Genomic DNA, 18,184 nt, shown 5'->3' on the forward strand with positions numbered 1-18,184 from the left:
ATTTCTTTCATCTCAACTTATCAGATGCCTTGAATCCATGAATGCTGTATATTTAATTCTCATGTTCATGCTGAAGCTGTGTTAAAGTGATTGCACATCCTACAAGTGATTGTGATCCTTAAGCATGGTCTGTCAAATCATTACCATATGCTTCACTAATTATGTTAGCAAGACTTTTTCCTCTCTGCCTTTATGTAGTTTTCAGGTGATTGACCACAAGTCTGGATACTCACACATTTCCTAATTCATTAATCACCCTCAGCATACTTTTTTTCCTCCTTGGTTGCTGTATCCTCTTACCACTATCATCACCAAAGCAGTTCTTTAAAGTATTCTCCCTTTTTTTTTTTAATGGCTCCAGAGAAAAAGAAGAGACAAGGGGGAAGTATTTAAGAATTTTGGAGGAAGTGAAAAACCTGTCTGAAAATGTGCCTTGTCATAGTTATTGGGAAAGATATGAGAAGTTAGAATTCCAAGCTTTGATGTTTAGGGAAAGAAACTAATCAAAATGGCCCACACTTGAGTTGCAAACGTCCATGCAGTGTTCATGTGACGCATTAGCTTCCTGAGTATTGTGGTCTAGCGAGTGGTAGGGGCACATAAGGAGCCAGCTCTGGGGAGGAAACCCAAATTAATACCTATAGAAGAGTGAAAGTGAATCAACATTGTGGCACAGGGCAAGAGCATCAATGTTAGCCTGGGACAATGTTTTAAGTTGGACTGCTTGCGACTCAACTCTGTTGAGTAAGGATGCAGATCTAGAACCACCCATGATATGAGAGCAGTGCTTCATACAAGAACGAGTCAGTCCTTTGTATAAATGGAGCAACTGTTCAGAAGAAAAGTTTCAACACCTTAACAGGACATCCAGTCTCTTAGAGGCAGACTTAAGTATATTTGTAATGTGGGGCTTCCAAGAAAGAGCAGACATTACATTAATACCAAGTATGTTCATCGAGTCAAGAGTTGGAATTACAGAACCATCTAAGGAGAGATAAGAGTTGAAAAGTTTTTGATAGATGGATAGGAACTGTGTCTGGGAGGCATTAAACTTAACTAGATTTCATCTACCCCACTGAGGTATCCTGTTCAAGTCTCGAGTTTATTGAGGAAGGTGTGTCAAGACAAGATGCAGATCAAATGAGTGAAGGAGTGGAATTGAAGGAAGTTGATGAATGCAGTGTTTTGTCAGCATATGAGTGCATTTGATTATTTGTGGAAAAGGGAAAATCATTGAAAAAATGAGAAAAAGTTTAGGGAACAGGACAAAACCTCAAGGGACACTGCTATTGTTAGAGAAAGGGTTGGCTGATCCATCATCATTCACAGATATATTGACCAGAGAGGAAGCTAGATGTGAAGTAGTATCCCAAGTGTGTCTGGCACTTGCACTCTATAACCACATCAATTTACTATTTTCCAAACGTGTGTTAATTCCAAATTTGCATGCATTCTTTAATTTTTTTATTTTATATTAATGACATGTCCCAGTCATAGCCACCTGGTTGCAAAGGATTTAGGGTAGTTAAAAGAATGAAAAAAAATTATCAGACTTACTCGGATGTTTGTGGATAAGGTTTTTAAAGGTAGAAAAGTTATGATAGTGTATAAAAGCAGTCATAGACTGTTTGGGTTGATAGAGATTGGTTGATTGATTATTCAAAATGATAATGTCAGAAGAGACAAAGTGGATCCCAGGTGCTTGATGTTTGTCAAAAGTGACCTTGGGAGACATCCAACCCTCCTTGACCAGTGGCACCATTGCAATTTAGGACTACAGAATCATAGGGAAAACCTAGGATAAATAGTTTGAATTACTTTTAAAGTGTACGAGAGTTGGAGAGGGTCAGTTGCCAGAAACCTGGCTTAGTGTGTTCCCATCATTAAAATTCCTGATGCCTTTTATTAACCTCTTTTTGATGTTTCTCCTGAAGACTTAATATTCTCAACTTCATCCTTCATATACTACTGTCCTTTACAAGGTTCAACCTCATTCCACTCACACCTTTCTTGGACATTCTTCCCAGTCTATACCTACAATGCAACACAACTCTTTACGCTCTGGAATGAGCACCATTTGCATGTGTGCATGTATTAGTATTTATCAGTGTTAAGACATTTTTTGTATTGCATGTGGGAATTTGTAAAAACTGGGAAAGTTAACTTCATTAGATGTTTAAACCTATGTATATTTTATAAACTATTCCCTTTCCATTGTAAAATTTGGCCATACTGATATATTGCATTACAAGGAAAGTGGTGTCACTTCCCTAGTATTAGAAGTTATACTGTTTCAGAAATATAGGATTTTTCACATTTAAAGATCAACACCAGTAAGCATGATATTTGTTGATATTTATAATAGGTTGGTACCAAGGAGAGAGGATCAGGGATCAGGAGAGAGGATGGTTCCCTGGGAGCTTCACTGTCGAGATCTCTTCCACTCATGTCAGAGCACGCAATCTCCGGCAACGATATCGTCTTCTTGCAATCTCTGGCTCCTTGCTGGATGAATTAAAAAAGGAGAAAGAACGCTTTGAGAAGGAAGAAAAAAAGAAAGACCGAAGAAGGACTTTGACAATGAAGGAAGTAATATCATCCCAAGCTCAGGCTATCAACTAAATAAAGCATATGTGTCCTTAAAGGCTGCTGTTCTAGTGTGCTGACAGATTTTCAAAACTTTGTGGTTAGCTGCTTCTAATACTGAAGTGATTGGTGTTAAAATATTTATTAATCAGTGAATACCAAGAACAGCTTACTATATTATGCACTTCCCCAGAGCAGAAAATGCAAATACACTATACTGAATATTAAAGCAGTCTTGACCAGTTATGATCTGACATTGGTCATATTACCTTCCTTTTCACATAACTAGTAAACCTCCAAAAAAAGTGACAAAGCTCTCAGAAGGTAGGAAGAATAGGCAGTATTAGTTCTTACAAGTGTTCAGTAATTTAGAAGCCTGTGGAATTTAAGTGTTACAAGAAATTTTTGAAGGACACATAGTATGTGTGTGTGATAAGACGGTATGAGTTGGCCAATACAGTTTGCCTGTTTTAGCCATACCTCTGCCTGCATTGTCTGATGTATTGAATATGGTAATTTACTTGGAGACAATCAGATACTGTTCAAAAGTATATACTGTACTCATAGTTCATGAAACAATTTCTGACATATCCTGTTAACGTTTAGGAAATATGAAAATTTTAAAGTTGCAAGAGATATCAGATGTAAAGAATAAAAGTTTATCATTGTATAGAGCTTGGTTGATAGAGGATTTTATAACAGTTACTGTTGTGTAAATAAGATTGTTAAATATAATGTCCATTAAAAACCAGTATTTGAACCTGTACATAGTTGTCTGGTAACTGTATCAGATGTAAGTTTATCCTGTATATAATGTTTATTATTAAAACACAAATTTTCTATTCTCTTTTTATAACCTACACTTGTTATGGCAAATAATTTTTAAATTCTCGATCCCTCTCCCAGTTAATAATCATGTATATTATTCAATTCACCCCATTAATCTGGGAATGTAGTAATTCACAGATTATGCACTTGCCTCAAAACTCCACACATCAGTATATTAGTCAAAAACAGCTTTTCTAATACCATTGCTGGACACATGCCTGTTCCTCCATGACATGACTTAATAAACCCATAGATATCCTGAATCTGTGAATTAGGATACATATGGTTCTTGTTTCCAGAATCCCTGATTTACAGATTCAAGATGCCTATGGGTCTTATCAGTAGTCATGTGTCCAGCAATGGTATTATTATTATTTAACTATATAAATAATAATACCATTGCTGGACATATGCTTGTTCCTCCAAACATAACTACTAATAAGACCCATAGGCATCCTGAATCTGTAAATCAGGGATTCTTGAAGTGAACCGTTATGTATCCTGCCTGTTGGAGAGACTAAAGTATACCAGAGATTAAGAAAAATAAACATCCACAACATTCTTGGAGACTGACTTGGTACAATTGTACTGGTACAAGCCTACTTTCATTCTGTTCTCGCTATTTATAATTGCCAGGTATCCACTGATTGTTCTACTTTGGTTTGAAAGGATGGAAGACCAGGCAGGTCATGAACAGTTTCAAGAGGAGTGGATGAATTGTTCCCACCCAGAACTCCCACAAAGGGGTGGCCATGGCAATAAAGTCTCCATAACTAGTGAACTCCAGTTCCCATTCAAGTATCTAAAAATTTCCTCCATGTTCACTCCAGACAAACTCGCACTCAAACCAACCTGTCTATTTATATAAATGATACCCATTCCCTTAAGGAAATCCCAGTAATACAGCGGCCACAGAAAAAGTCCCTACTTATCCCTGCTCTTACATGCTGCCCCAGTACACACCAATCCACATAGTCTTCCACCATTTCTCTCCCTCCAGTACTCATCCACTATATAATCTCATGTCAAAGGTGGTTTTCATCTTTCACCTACATTTAATTGTACTACCATACACTCTCCTTGTTAACACCACGTCTTGCATTCTCTCACCTACATTTGATTGTACTATCATACACTCTTCCTGTAAACTCCCCGTCTTGCATTCTTTTCTGCATGCTCAAAGTATTATGTTCCACCCACTCTACAATTCATTCCCTTTGTACTCCGTGCCAACTAAAGCCTCCATACATCCCATCATTACTTTCTTCATACCAACTAATCATACAACATGCTCCTCTCAAATAATTCATTTTCACAGCCTGACTTATCTGCAGTTTCTCTCTCCTGATAAACTTAACCTTACTTTTATTCACATCAACTCCAACTTTTTCCCAACACACAAACTCCAAGTATCAGCTTCTGCAAAGTCTCACTTGAGTGTCAACACAGTTATACTATCAGAGAATAGCCTCACTCTCCACCCTCACTCCAAGAACCTTGCATTTACTTACCTTACAAGGCTCCCCGTAAAAACTAATAAGAATGTAAAAGACAAGAACCTATTTTCAAAGGATGTGAATAAGAGTTAAAGAAAAAGTGAACAAATTGGGATAATGCTAGTGAAAAATCATGTTCGTAAGAGAAAATATTTTAAAGAACTGACTGAAAGAGATATTTCTATTGATGCAATAGGAAGTGAGCTTGCATGACAAAGATACAGAAACTGGATGGGTTTACATATTAGGGAGGAAAATAAAATATTCAGTCCCAACTCTGACTTATGCAGCCAAAACATAAGCATGGTTGAGTCACAGAGGTCAAGAATCCTGGCTGTGGAAATTATTTATATGACAAGAGCATCTGGTTTGATGAGACAGTACAGAATGCAAACTATGGAGGGGAAGGGTAGGGTGTAAGAGACTTGGTATGGTAAAGAATGCAAAGTGAGGGGAAGAGAAGGGTATAAGAGACTTGGTATGGTAAAGAATGCAAACTATGGAAGGGGAGAGTAGGGTGTAAGAGATTTGGTATGGTAAAGAATGCAAACTATGGAGGGGAAGAGTAGGGTATAAGAGACTTGGTATGATAAAGAATGCAAACTACGGAGGGGAAGAGGTGAAACATAATACTTTGAGGGGGTTTGGGCACATGGATAGAATGCAAGACGGAGTTTACAAGGAGTGCATGTGATTGTGAAATTAGTGGGGTTGGTTAGAGTGGATATTGAAAAATATATATAGTATATAAGTGAATCATAGGGTGGGGGAGGGGGCGAAAGTTCTGGGAGCGTTGAAGAATGTGTGAAAGTTGAGAACATCATCTCAGAAAGCAAAAATGGGTATGTTTGAAGGAATAGTGGTTCCAACAATGATATATGGTTGCGAGGCATGGGCTATATATAGAGTTGTGCGGAGGAGGGTGGATGTGCTGGAAATGAGATGTTTGAGGACAATATGTGGTGTGAGGTGCTTTGATCGAGTAAGTAATAATAGGGTAAGAGAGATGTGGGGTAATAAAAAGAGTGTGGTTGAGAGAGCAGAAGAGGGTGTTTTGAAATTGTTTGGTCACATGGAGAGAATGAGAGAGGAAAGATTGACCAAGAGGATATATGTGTCAGAGGTGGAGGGAATGAGAAGTGGGAGACCAAATTGGAGGTGGAAAGATGGAGTGAAAAAGATTTTGAGTGATTGGGGCCTAAACATGCAGGATGGTGAAAGGCGTGAAAGGAATAGAGTGAATTGGAACGATGTGGTATACCGGGGTCGACATGCTGTCAATGGATTGAACCAGGGCATGTGAAGCGCCTGGGGTAAACCATAGAAAGTTCTGTAGGGCCTGGATGTGGAAAGGGAGCTGTGGTTTCAGTGCATCATACATGACAGCTAGAGACTGAGTGTGAACGAATGTGGCCTTTGTTGTCTTTTCTTAGCGCTAGCTCGCGCACACGTGGGGGGAGGGAGTTGTTATTTCATGTGTGGCAGGATGGCAATGGGAATGAATAAAGGCAGACAGTATAAACTATGTACATGTGTATATATGTATATGTCTGTGTGTGTATATATATATGTATACATTGAGATGTATAGGTATGTATATTTGCGTGTGTGGACATGTATGTATAAACGTGTATGTGGGTGGGTGTTGGGCCATTCTTTCGTCTGTTTCCTTGCGCTACCTTGCTAACTAGGGAGACAGTGACAAAGCAAAATAAATAAATAAATAATTGTAACAGAAACAGTGGAAGGGAAGTGGAGGAAAAATGCGTGGAACGGTGTATGCAAGGGAGGCATGTAAAGGCATGGATAAATGAAGACTTATGCTGTGGCCACCCCCTTGATGGGAGTTCCCAGAGGGAATGGGCATCAGATATATTGATAAATAGACAGGAAATTTAGTAACGTTGGTTGAGAGACGGCTGAAGCTGAAACAACTGTCATCCCAGGAAGAAAACTTTAGGATACTGAAAACCCTTGTGAATGGGAAAAATTTAAGCTCAGAGTGTACAAGAAGCCTGCATAATGGAGCACTAATCCCTATGCAGATGTATGGCTCCTTCAGATTATGTTAAAAATCCTTCATATGCAGCCTTCTCAACCTTAATTCCGTGAATGTCTAATCTATCTATCTACATCTCTGACACCCATTCCCTTCGGAAACTCCATCATAGGGGTGGACATGGTAAGAAGAGTCTCCATAATTGGTGAACTCCAAGTGCTGCTGCTTAACCTTTTAATGCCTTACTCTCATCAGGCCACTGGTATAGGGTAATTCTAGCACAGTGTTTTCTGAGGCTCCTACCAACTACTACTACCTAACATTCCATCTTACTACTACTCCCTTAATGTTCCTATCTACTACTACTTAATGCTCCTGTCTAGTGTTCCTACCTATGACTTCTACTTAAGATTCCACCTTACTACTACTACCTTAATGTTCCTATCTACCACTACTACTACTACCTAATGCTCCTGTCTAATGTTTCTACCTACTATTTTATCAATTGCTCCTACACTTTGCCAAAAGACAGGGCTAGCAAACAGTGCTCACTGAAAAAATCTACAGTTATGATGAATGAGTTGTATGAGTGAAGTGTTGGAAAGTAGAACTTAGTGGGCAGCCGATGACCAGGGAGGTTATTACCTATACTACCCGCCTGGGTATTGGGAGAGTTAGTGACAGCAGCATAGTGAGTCAGCACATCAGTGGTTGTCATGTTACACTCCTCTGGACTTTTAGCATTCTGTCCAGAAACATACGATCTCTCCTTGTCGTACATAGCACTTGTCAATACTTAACTCATGGCTCATTCTTTGTAATTCTTGTTTTTTCTGTGGTGGGTGCTATGTGCTAACCCTGCCTTTTGGCAAAACGGGAGAAGCAATAGATATTTAGGCAGGAGCATTATGTAGAAATATTAGGTAATAGTAGTGGGTAGGATCATTAAGCAAAAACATTAGATAGAAGTAATCAGTAGACATATTAGATAAGAACCTCTGCACAAGAGTTGCCCTCTGCCAGTGGCCTGTTCAGGTTGAGCTGCTCAAGGTTATGAAGCAGTACTAGAGTTTACAAGTGTTATGTGTGACAAGGAGAGACTGCATGGGTTTGCAGATTGTATATTTGCAGACAGTATGCCAGCAGCCCACAAGTGGGCGAACCAAAAGGAAAATACAACTAACTGGTCCATAGGAGTGTTACTTGACAACCATTGAAGTGCTGGCTCATCATGCAGCCATATCTAACCCTCCCAATACTACCTGCATCGGTTAAATAGATTAGTGATCTAATGCCTAACTAATCAGTACTGGGTTTTTTTTTTTACATCTCCCTACCTCTGACACCAATTCCCTTTGGAAACTCCTTCAAGGGGAATAGCCACTGCAAAAGTCTCCATTTTTGGCGAACTCCAGTTCTAGGGCATAGAATTTTTTTTATATACAATACTTTACGTACACACTACGTATTATTACCACCACCACCTTCAAACTTACACATCCTACTTATTTTTCAATGTTTCACAGCATTTCTAACTTACTACAGCTACTGCAAAATTAGAAGAAAAAAGTAAAATTTGAGAATTTTTGGGTAATATGTGGGTCAAAAAATTTGAAACTGAAATGTGCCTCAAATTTAAATGATGGACATCTACAAGAAAAATGGTTTACTCAAAGAAGTTCAAATTAAAGCAGCACTTTCCGGGAATACATCTACTACTCTACATGGGGAATGACCATTACTATTTATCAATGAAGAATATGTCCACAATGAAATATATGCATAAATTGAAAATATGCGAGTGAGACTATTAGTAATTCATACCTGATCACCCCTTTTATATAGAACTAGCAGATTTAGGCCTTCCAGGCCCTTGTGTGCTTGCTCTCGTGGGAATACCTCTCTCACCATCACCACTCCCTTCTAAGCCACTACACCTTCTACAGCAGTATTCAGTGGTTCCAGTCATTCATCCCTACCATTTTCCCCGCTTCAGTCCTACCATATTGCTGGAACAACCTTACCACTTAATTATTTATTTACTCATTATACTTTGTCGCTGTCTCCCGCGTTAGCAAGGTAGTGTAAGGATACAGACGAAAGAATGGCCCAACCCACCCACATACACATGTATATACAAACAAGTCCACACACGCACATATATATACCTATACCTATACACACACAGACCTATACATATACACACATGCACATAATCAATACTTGCAGCCTTTATTCATTCCCGTCGCCACCCAGCCACACATGAAAACAGCATCCCCCCCTCCCCCATGCGAGATAGTGCTAGGAAAGGACAAAAGGCCACATTCGTTCATACTCAGTCTCTAGCTGTCATGTGTAATGCACTGAAACCACAGCTCCCTTTCCACATCCAGGCCCCACAAAACTTTCCATGGTTCGCTTCACATGCCCTGGTTCAATCCACTGACAGCACGTCAACCTCAGTATACCACATCATTCCAATTCACTCTATTCCTTGCGTGCCTTTCACCCTCCTTTATGTTCAATCCATTGACAGCACGTCGACCTCAGTATACCACATCATTCCAATTCACTCTATTCCTTGTGCACCTTTCACCCTCCTGTATGTTCAAACCCCCCTACCCAACTGCTCAAAATCTTTTTCACTCCATCCTTCCACCTCCACTTTGGTCTCCCACTTCTCGTTCCCTCCAACTGACACATATATCCCATCAATCTTTCCTCACTCATTCTTTCTATGTGACCTAACCATTTCAAAACACTCTCTTCTGCTCTCTCAACCACTCTCTTTTTATTACCACACATCTCTCTCACCCTTTCATTACTTACTCAATCAAACCACCTCACACCACATATTGTCCTCAAACATCTCATTTCCAACACATCCACCCTCCTCTGAACAACCCTATCTATAGCCCATGCCTCACAACATTGTTGGAACCACTATTCCTTCAAACATACCCATTTTTGCTCTCCGAGATAACGTTCTCACCTTCCACACATTCTTCAATGCTCCCAGAACCTTTGCCCCCCTCCCCCACCCTGACTCACTTCTGCTTCTATGGTTCCATTCGCTGCCGAATCCACTTGCAGATATCTAAAACACTTCACTTCCTCCAGTTTTTGTCCATTCGAACTCACCTCCCAATTTACTTGTCCCTCAACCCTACTGAACCTAATACCTTACCACTTAATACATAAAATAATGCCCAAAAATACATCATTCCAGCAGCCAGCAATATCTATCCTGTCAATAAAATGAACAAATTATTAGCAACTATGAATGGAAGTTTGAAGTGCATCTGGCAACTTCAGTGTGTCTACAAAAGTGTATGGGGGTTAGTTGTCACGCATCTGGTAACCCTTAACATGCACAGACAGAAAGAACCACAGACCTTGGTGGTGTAGTGGTTAGAGTTACTGACCGTCATGCATGCACTGACCACATGGAATCAAACCCACATAGGTTTGAATTCTGGTTCTGGCAGCCAGTCCATAGTACAACCAGCTGTCCATTCCCCCCTAGGGGCTGGTTGAAATAATGGGTACCTGGCATACGCCAGGAGCAAAGGCAGTTAATATATACAGGTTAAGAAGACAGGGCAACACAGATGTAAAACTCTTTCCCTGTAAAACAAATAATAACCATAAACTTTCTTACAATACAAAGTACAGAACAGTTGAAAAATAATGCACAATATCACACACATCATTCTTTCCAGGCCCTTCAGTTTTTTTATTTGCTTTTAGTTCTCATCTCATTTACATCTATGTCTGTCTGTAAGGTACAAAATTCAAGACATTATATTCTGTGTTCCCTTCCATTTGGTATGTATACTTATTTAATTTCTATTATAATTCTAAAAGAAAAAACAAGATATTAAAAAATTCTTTTTATTCTTTAGTGAATACTAAACCAAATTGTTTTCCTATTTGAGAAAATTCAGAACTGAACTACCATTATCAGTCGTCATAATATACACTACAGGTGTCCTCAACGAAGACACAGCGGGAATGATATTTCTTGGGTAGTATATCAAATAAATATATGAAAACCTAAACTTCCTCTCTTAACATTATCAATGTATAATTACAGTATTACCATGTGACATGATTCATTTTCATATATATATATATATATCCCCAGGGAAATATATATATATATATATATATATATATATATATATATATATATATAAACACCAAACACACATTTACTCTTAAATATTTCACCCTTTGGCTGCAGTTTTGTTTAAAAACCATTAATTATTATCATTACAACACACACACACACACACATGTACATAGAGAGAGATAACAGAGAAGGTCAAAATAAGAGCAACAAAGATATCAGAATTTGAATTCAAAGAGTAGGAGTTACATAAAATGGCCAAAGGCCTTAATATGCCTACAGAAGAGAGAAAAATATGGATTAAACTGATCATAACCTTAAGATTTAAAAACAAAGAAAATGTCCCAAAGAGATGGGAGAGAATAACCAAAGGACATAACATCAAATCAAGCAAGAAACTTGTTTAAAAATACATGAACAAGTACTTTTAGATTACGTAAGTGGTGGATGAATGTAATAATGAATGAGACCATGGTACATGCAGACAGCATACAGAAATTGTACGGCTGCATGAGTAAAACTCTCTCCCCATACTGTACAGACTACTAATTACAAATTGGTAGTCACATACACATATACAAACTGCCTACAGGCAAATATGGGAATAACTTTCAGTTAAATGGATAAGGAAATATTTATCAATTCATCCATTTATCCCTATCTCTGATGCTCTTTACCTCAGGGAACTCTCATCAAGGAGATGGCCACAGCAAAAGTTTCCACTTATCCCCGTCCTTACATAAGCCATTTCCACGCATCCTTCCAACTTTACTCTGTTCTCTGACTCCAGTACTCTTCCACTCTATTTCTCCATGTTACAGATGGTCTTCCTCTCACACTTTTAATCTTACATCTTTAATCGTACTATCAAACACTCAACTTGCCTACTTTCCACATGCCAAATCCACCTCAAAGTATTATGGTTCACCCACTCTACCACACCCTCTAATCATACCCTTTCCATTCCCTGCCATATCCATATCCAATCTCATACACCACTTCCTTTCCTTCTTCATTCAATCGTCATACCATATGCTTTTCTTAAATAGCTCACTTCCATAGCTTGGATTCTTGACCTCTGTGATTCATTCCATGTCCACGTTCCAGCAGCATAAGTCATGGACGGGAGGACTATGTTGACCCTTAACCCTTTCTTCACTGTTCAATTTGGAGACACAACGACTCTTCCATCCAGTACTGGTCTCCCTTATTTCTCCTTTCATATCAACAAACTCATCCAAGATAACTCTTAAATACTTGACTTATCTCACCTCATCCTGTCTCTCTCTTCCCATATCTATAACATAATTTAGTGAAATTTCTTCTTTCACTCAGTAGGGTTTTGCAAAATCGATACTTTCCTTCTTTCAAATACCATCACTTTACTTTTATCAGCATTTGCCTTCAATTACCCATAAGCTTACATACATCATAGAACACACAACACTCAGCTACTCCTCTTCACTCTCAGCACACAACACAGTATCATCTGTAGTCACTGAACTTAAGAAAATGCAAAGAGCTAATTGAGAAGATCCAAAGGAAGGCAACATAGATCTTAACAGAATTAAGGGGTGACCTATACCAACAACAATAGTTGTTCAAGAGATGTACATATATATAGCAACTAGAGGATATATCGTGGTTCCAAGCAAGAAATCTGACATAAAAAGAAAAATGTAAAGCACTTTTACAGCATAAGATTGGCAGATGAATAAAATGAATGAGGATGTGGTTAACGCAGACACCATACATGAATATAAGTAGCTGTATGACAGGAGAGAATATTCAAGAAATAGGGCCCCAAGAGTGGTAAAACCCTTCCCATAAAATACAAATGGGCAAAGAAACACACACACTAGGGTATACATATGCACAATGTATATATATACAGTTAAGATACGATATATATACAAGGTTATGACATATATGAATGTATGACTCTCCTTATGATACAGATACAGCATCCATACAACTATGAGAGATACAAATAGAGAGTAACCAGAGGTTATCGCAAGAAATGTTACAATGTGTTTACTGAAGTTTATACACTATTGAAAAAGTGAAAGAATGGAATATGTCAAGATATTGTGAATGCTGACGTAATACAAAAGTTTAAAAAGTTCTTAGACAGTAGTAGAGAAGTGGACTCATGACTGCAGAACTCTTTCTCTTCCGTACAAATGGGTCATCATACACACACACACACTCATGCACTGTAAATGTAGATTTCCCCCCACTTAGAATTCTGCTCATCTTTCTTACTGGAAATAAAAACATGAAATGTTGTGAAAGGTTTGGGTAACTATATCTGCATATCCAGAGATATGATACTCCAATGAATTAAAACATGCCTCAAATAAGATGCCTCCAACTACTGAAAAATTACAAATTTAGATAAGTTCTTCACAACATTCATCTTCAAATACCCCCCGAATTATCTGAGATATTACTCTTATTTGTACATCTACAATCAACTTTCTAGGCTAATGCCACAATCCATCTATAAAGTACAAATAATTCTTCCCTACATCTATAATGTTGCAACTCTTGGAAACAGACAATAATCTACTCATATCAACCCTGGGGAAGGGTTTTTAAGAAAATCCTTCTGTATAGTGCATACCATCTATAATGTACAGATGGAAGGTATTCAGTTTAATAGTGCATTCTATCATAACCAATGTGATTGTCCTCTGCATATACTTTGCTTCCATACTTGAAGGAATAAAAGTAACAAAGGTACAAGACAGGCACTAGAACTACTGCCAAGCAACCACAGTGCAAATACAGAACTATGTTACTGTCTAGCACTGCTATCTAGCTACAACCTAAGTGGTGAATGCAGTAAAAGTAACTTGTATCTGGTAAAAAAAAAAAAGACATTGTTTGCCATATGCAAAACAATATCCTGTGATAAACTGGAAGGTATTAGAAACAGCACCAAGAATATCAGCACTGAACCTGTTCAAAGTAGAGTTAACCAAGAAGAGGAATACTTGCAAAGATTAGAGCCAATGAATGTCATACCTGCTCAAATTACTGCTTCCAAATAAGACTGTAATTACTCTTTAGACAACTACCTCTAAGTAAAGAGCCCATTTCACTGACCCACTTGGAAACTTGAAACCCAACACTAGTCCTTTACGCAATTAGCCATCAATGGTATTCATGTAGAAGCTGAAAAATTGTTCTAATCTTATATATAGCAACTTCAAGACAGTCTGCAGGATAATGAATGAAAAAGTAACATACGAGGGAAACAAGAGATGACCAAAAAACCCAACCTTTTGTATAACATTCCATGCATGCTGGTTTCCTTAGCTCCATGAGCAAGATGGTGGGAGAAAAAAGCGTGTGTGTGCACGTGTGTGCGTGTGTGTGTTCTTACACTCACGTGTGTGTGTGTGTGTGTGTGTGTGTGTGACTGTGTGTTCTTATACTCATATATATATATATATATATACATATATATATATATATATATATATATATATATATATATATATATATATATATATATATATCATACGCAATTTGTGGTCAAGTTTTGTTCTTTATAATTTAATAAAGTTTGTACCTTTTTTTGCTATATATTACTAATGAAACAAAACTTGACCATTATTCCAAATCTCACTTTTGTTAAACATGTTTCTCGTATGTAAGTGATCACAAAACTGGTGCACCGTAAAACATGCTTTAGACAACATGTTGTGACTGCAAATATTAAGTGATGTTCAATACATGAAAAATCTTAAGGTTATATACCACCCACGGAAATTCTATTATCTAGTTAGTTATCGCCCATCTACAAAATTATAATTCTCATATTTTATCTGCATTTCTTCCAAATAATAATGGCTCACTGGATGGGTTTTCAACATTTATTTGTTACTTAACAGTAACATCAAACACACAGATGAAAATAAAAGAACCTGATTTTTCCTTTGCAATTTGACAACTATTTAGAATCCTTCTCTGAACTGTCTAGATTCCAAACGTGCCAAGATGTTCTCTAATTGTCGTCGGGCCTCACACTGGGGGAAATTTTGCATGTCATAGTAGTTGGGGGCAACTCTGATCAGCCAGTCAGCTGAAAAAAAAAAAGAAAATAATATCTGAATATCAATGCAATTTAAAGTAAGATTCTTACTTTTGATAAATGCATTTTGAAAGCATAATTAGATGTTGATGAGATTAGACATTTGAGAGATAATCAAAAATGAAGATAAATGATAAAATGAAGGTATTCATGTAAGGGAGGACAACGGGATAAGCAGTGGTGAATGAAGAAAGTAAGAGAACCACATGCAAGAGTTCTGCCTGATGGACTGCTTGTCGTAACTAAAATATTATGTAAAGATGTGAAAACCTTAGGTTTTCTCCATTTCATGAAGGTTACAATAATAGTATTAAAGATGGATAGCTTACATAGTTAAGTTGGACTAGAGAAATTCTTTCATACAGCAGAATATCATCCTTCCACACACACTCCTAAACTTAGAAACCAGTTTCTACAGTTTCTCACTCAAATCTGCCACCAGTGCTGTATCATCAGAAAGCAACAACTGACTCACTTCCCAGGCCCTCTCACCTCCTACAAACTGCATATTCACTCCTCTCTCCCAAAAGTCTCGCATTTACCTCCCTCCCCACCCCATCCACAAATAAATTCAAACAACCATGGTGACATCATACACCCATGCCACAGACCAACCTTCCCTATTCTCCAATCTCTAAAGCAAACACCTGATCCACACATCCTCTAAAGCTTCTGAAACAACACTGCTCCTCCCCAATCTGAAGCTCTAAACATGTCTTCACCAACCTCAATCACTACCCTTCCATACACTTTACTAGCACACTCAACAAATGTATACCTCTATAGTTTTAACATTAACCTTTATCCCCCATGCCCTTACACAATGGCACAATACAAGCATTACGCTAATCCTCAGGCATCTCACCATAATTCATAAATACACTGAAACTTGTAACTAACAAATCAACAATACAATCACCCTCTTTCTTTATACAATCAAAGCAAAATCATCTACTCCACTGGCCTTGCTACATTTCATATTATGCAAGGCTTTCACCACTTTTTCTCTCTTCACCAAACCACTCGCTAAGGCTCTCTCACATTTCATATCATCCCGTACTAGTACACCTACCACGCTATCATCAAACATTCAAACCAACTCCCCACTGCATCACTATCTGTTATCACTTTCCCTTTTGCCCCCTTCACTGATGTTCCTATTTGTTCTCTTTTCAGCATATTATTAACCTCTCTCAGAAGATTTTAAGTTTGATGATACCCCAACTCCCACTTGCCCTTTTTCAACACCTGAATCTTCCCTTGACATTCTTCCACTTTTTCTTATGCATCCCCAATCACATGCATTCCTTCCCTGTTAGTACCACCCAAATGCCTCCCTTTCCTCTTTCTTGCAACTTTACATCTTTATCCCAACACTCACTACCCTTTCCAATCTTCCTACCTCCCAACTTTCACAAACCATATGCATCTCTTGCACATTCCAGCAATGCTTCTCTAAATACCTCCCGTTCCTCACCAACACCACCTGCTTCATTATTGTCACCTTTTGCCATTCAACACTCAATCTCTCCTGGTATTTCTTCCCACTAGTCTCTTTTCCCAGGTCACATACTTTCACCATTCTCTTCTCAGGGATATCATTTCTTCTTTCCCTATAAACTCTATAATTCTTCACCACTGCTTCCCTAAGAAAGTAATCAGACATCCCATCTACTGCCCCTCTCAGCATATCTACATCCAAAAATCTGTTTTACACTCGCCTATCAATTAATACATAATCCAACAATGCCCAATGACCATCCTTCCTACTCACTTATAAATACTTATGTCCCTCTTTTTAAACCAAGTATCCCTAATTGCCAGTCCTATTCTAACACACAACTCCACAAGCTGTTCACCATATCCATTCAATATACTGAATACCCCATGCCCCACAATTATACCATCAACTGCCACACTATTCACCTCCACATTCAAATATATTTAAAAGCATCATGGTAACATCACACATGCCTGCCTCACACCCAAAAGCATGCCAAAACTTTTGCTCAATTCTCTATTGATTCTCATGCATGCATCTGCTCCTCTAAAGAGGCTTCCACACCACCATCCAACAGTTGCCCCTTACCCTTTACATCCTAAACACATCCCATAAAGCATTCCACTCGATTTTGTAATATGCAATTTTAAGATCCATAAAAAAATGTATACAGCTTCTTATCTTGTGCTAAATACTTTTCAACAGTCATTCTCACTGTAAAATCTGATCTATACATCCCCTTCCTCTCCTTCAACCCCCTTGCTCTTCATTTATTCTGCATTCAGTCACTTCCACCATTCTATCAATCAACACTCTTGCATACACTTCTAGTATACTTAAGTCTTACTCCCTGATAATTGCTAACATATATCCTTAGTACCTTTTCATTTCACTAAAGGAACAATAATAGCTTTCATCCAATCCTCAGACACAACCTTCTGCTTCCATGCATCCACTCTCACACACTTTCTGCTCCATACTTCAACAATTCAGATGTGATCCTAACCATTCTAGGAGACTTTTCTACCTTCAACCACCCTTCTTGCTATAGTCCCCTGACTTGTATCCTTTTCTTTCCATCCTCCACAACAGCGCATGTAACAATTGCAGCCTCACCTTCTCCCACATTCATCAGTTCTTCAAAATATTCTTTTCATCTTCCTTTCACTTCCTCCTTTTAATTCAGCAACTCCCCTTCCTTACCTTTCACATCTGTATTTTCACTCTTACATCCACCTCTTCCCCTTTACACCTCACTCTAGGACAATTTCTTATTTTCCCCAAACTCAGTACAATTTCTTACTTCCCCAAACTTTTCATTTAACTTTCTTCCAAAATCTTTCTCTACTCTTTCTTTCCTTTCCTCTATCAGCCTCTTATCATGCTTACACATCTTATATTTTCCTATCCTACTCTGCTAAACCTCCACTGGCATGTTTCTTTTGAGCAATCTACCAAATGCCTTTTCCTTCTCTTCAGCAGCATGTTTACTCTCATCTGTCCACCATGCATTTCAATGTAACATTATTGATAAATCTGA

At 38.2% G+C, this 18,184-nt stretch overlaps 2 protein-coding genes across 5 annotated transcripts in view; one reads left to right on the forward strand and one right to left on the reverse strand.

The window, feature by feature from the left end:
- The window catches only part of Exn (Ephexin), a 297,401-nt gene extending 293,975 nt beyond the window's left edge, over window positions 1-3,426 (forward strand). For all 4 annotated transcript variants that reach the window (XM_071658652.1, XM_071658653.1, XM_071658651.1 and 1 more), the window contains one exon: window positions 2,366-3,426. In XM_071658652.1, coding sequence (XP_071514753.1) covers window positions 2,366-2,622 — 257 coding nt within the window. In that variant the 3' untranslated portion in view covers window positions 2,623-3,426. The remainder of the gene's footprint in view (window positions 1-2,365) is intronic.
- A 7,361-nt stretch (window positions 3,427-10,787) lies between these two features.
- Window positions 10,788-18,184, reverse strand: part of LOC139746957 (putative pre-mRNA-splicing factor ATP-dependent RNA helicase PRP1) — a 53,873-nt gene continuing 46,476 nt past the window's right edge. Inside the window, exon 13 of the mRNA XM_071658655.1 lies at window positions 10,788-15,134. Coding sequence (XP_071514756.1) covers window positions 15,007-15,134 — 128 coding nt within the window. The 3' untranslated portion in view covers window positions 10,788-15,006. The remainder of the gene's footprint in view (window positions 15,135-18,184) is intronic.

The sequence above is a fragment of the Panulirus ornatus genome, chromosome 66 (genome assembly GCF_036320965.1).
Source record: "Panulirus ornatus isolate Po-2019 chromosome 66, ASM3632096v1, whole genome shotgun sequence".
In the NCBI taxonomy this organism is placed as follows: Eukaryota; Metazoa; Arthropoda; class Malacostraca; order Decapoda; family Palinuridae; genus Panulirus; species Panulirus ornatus.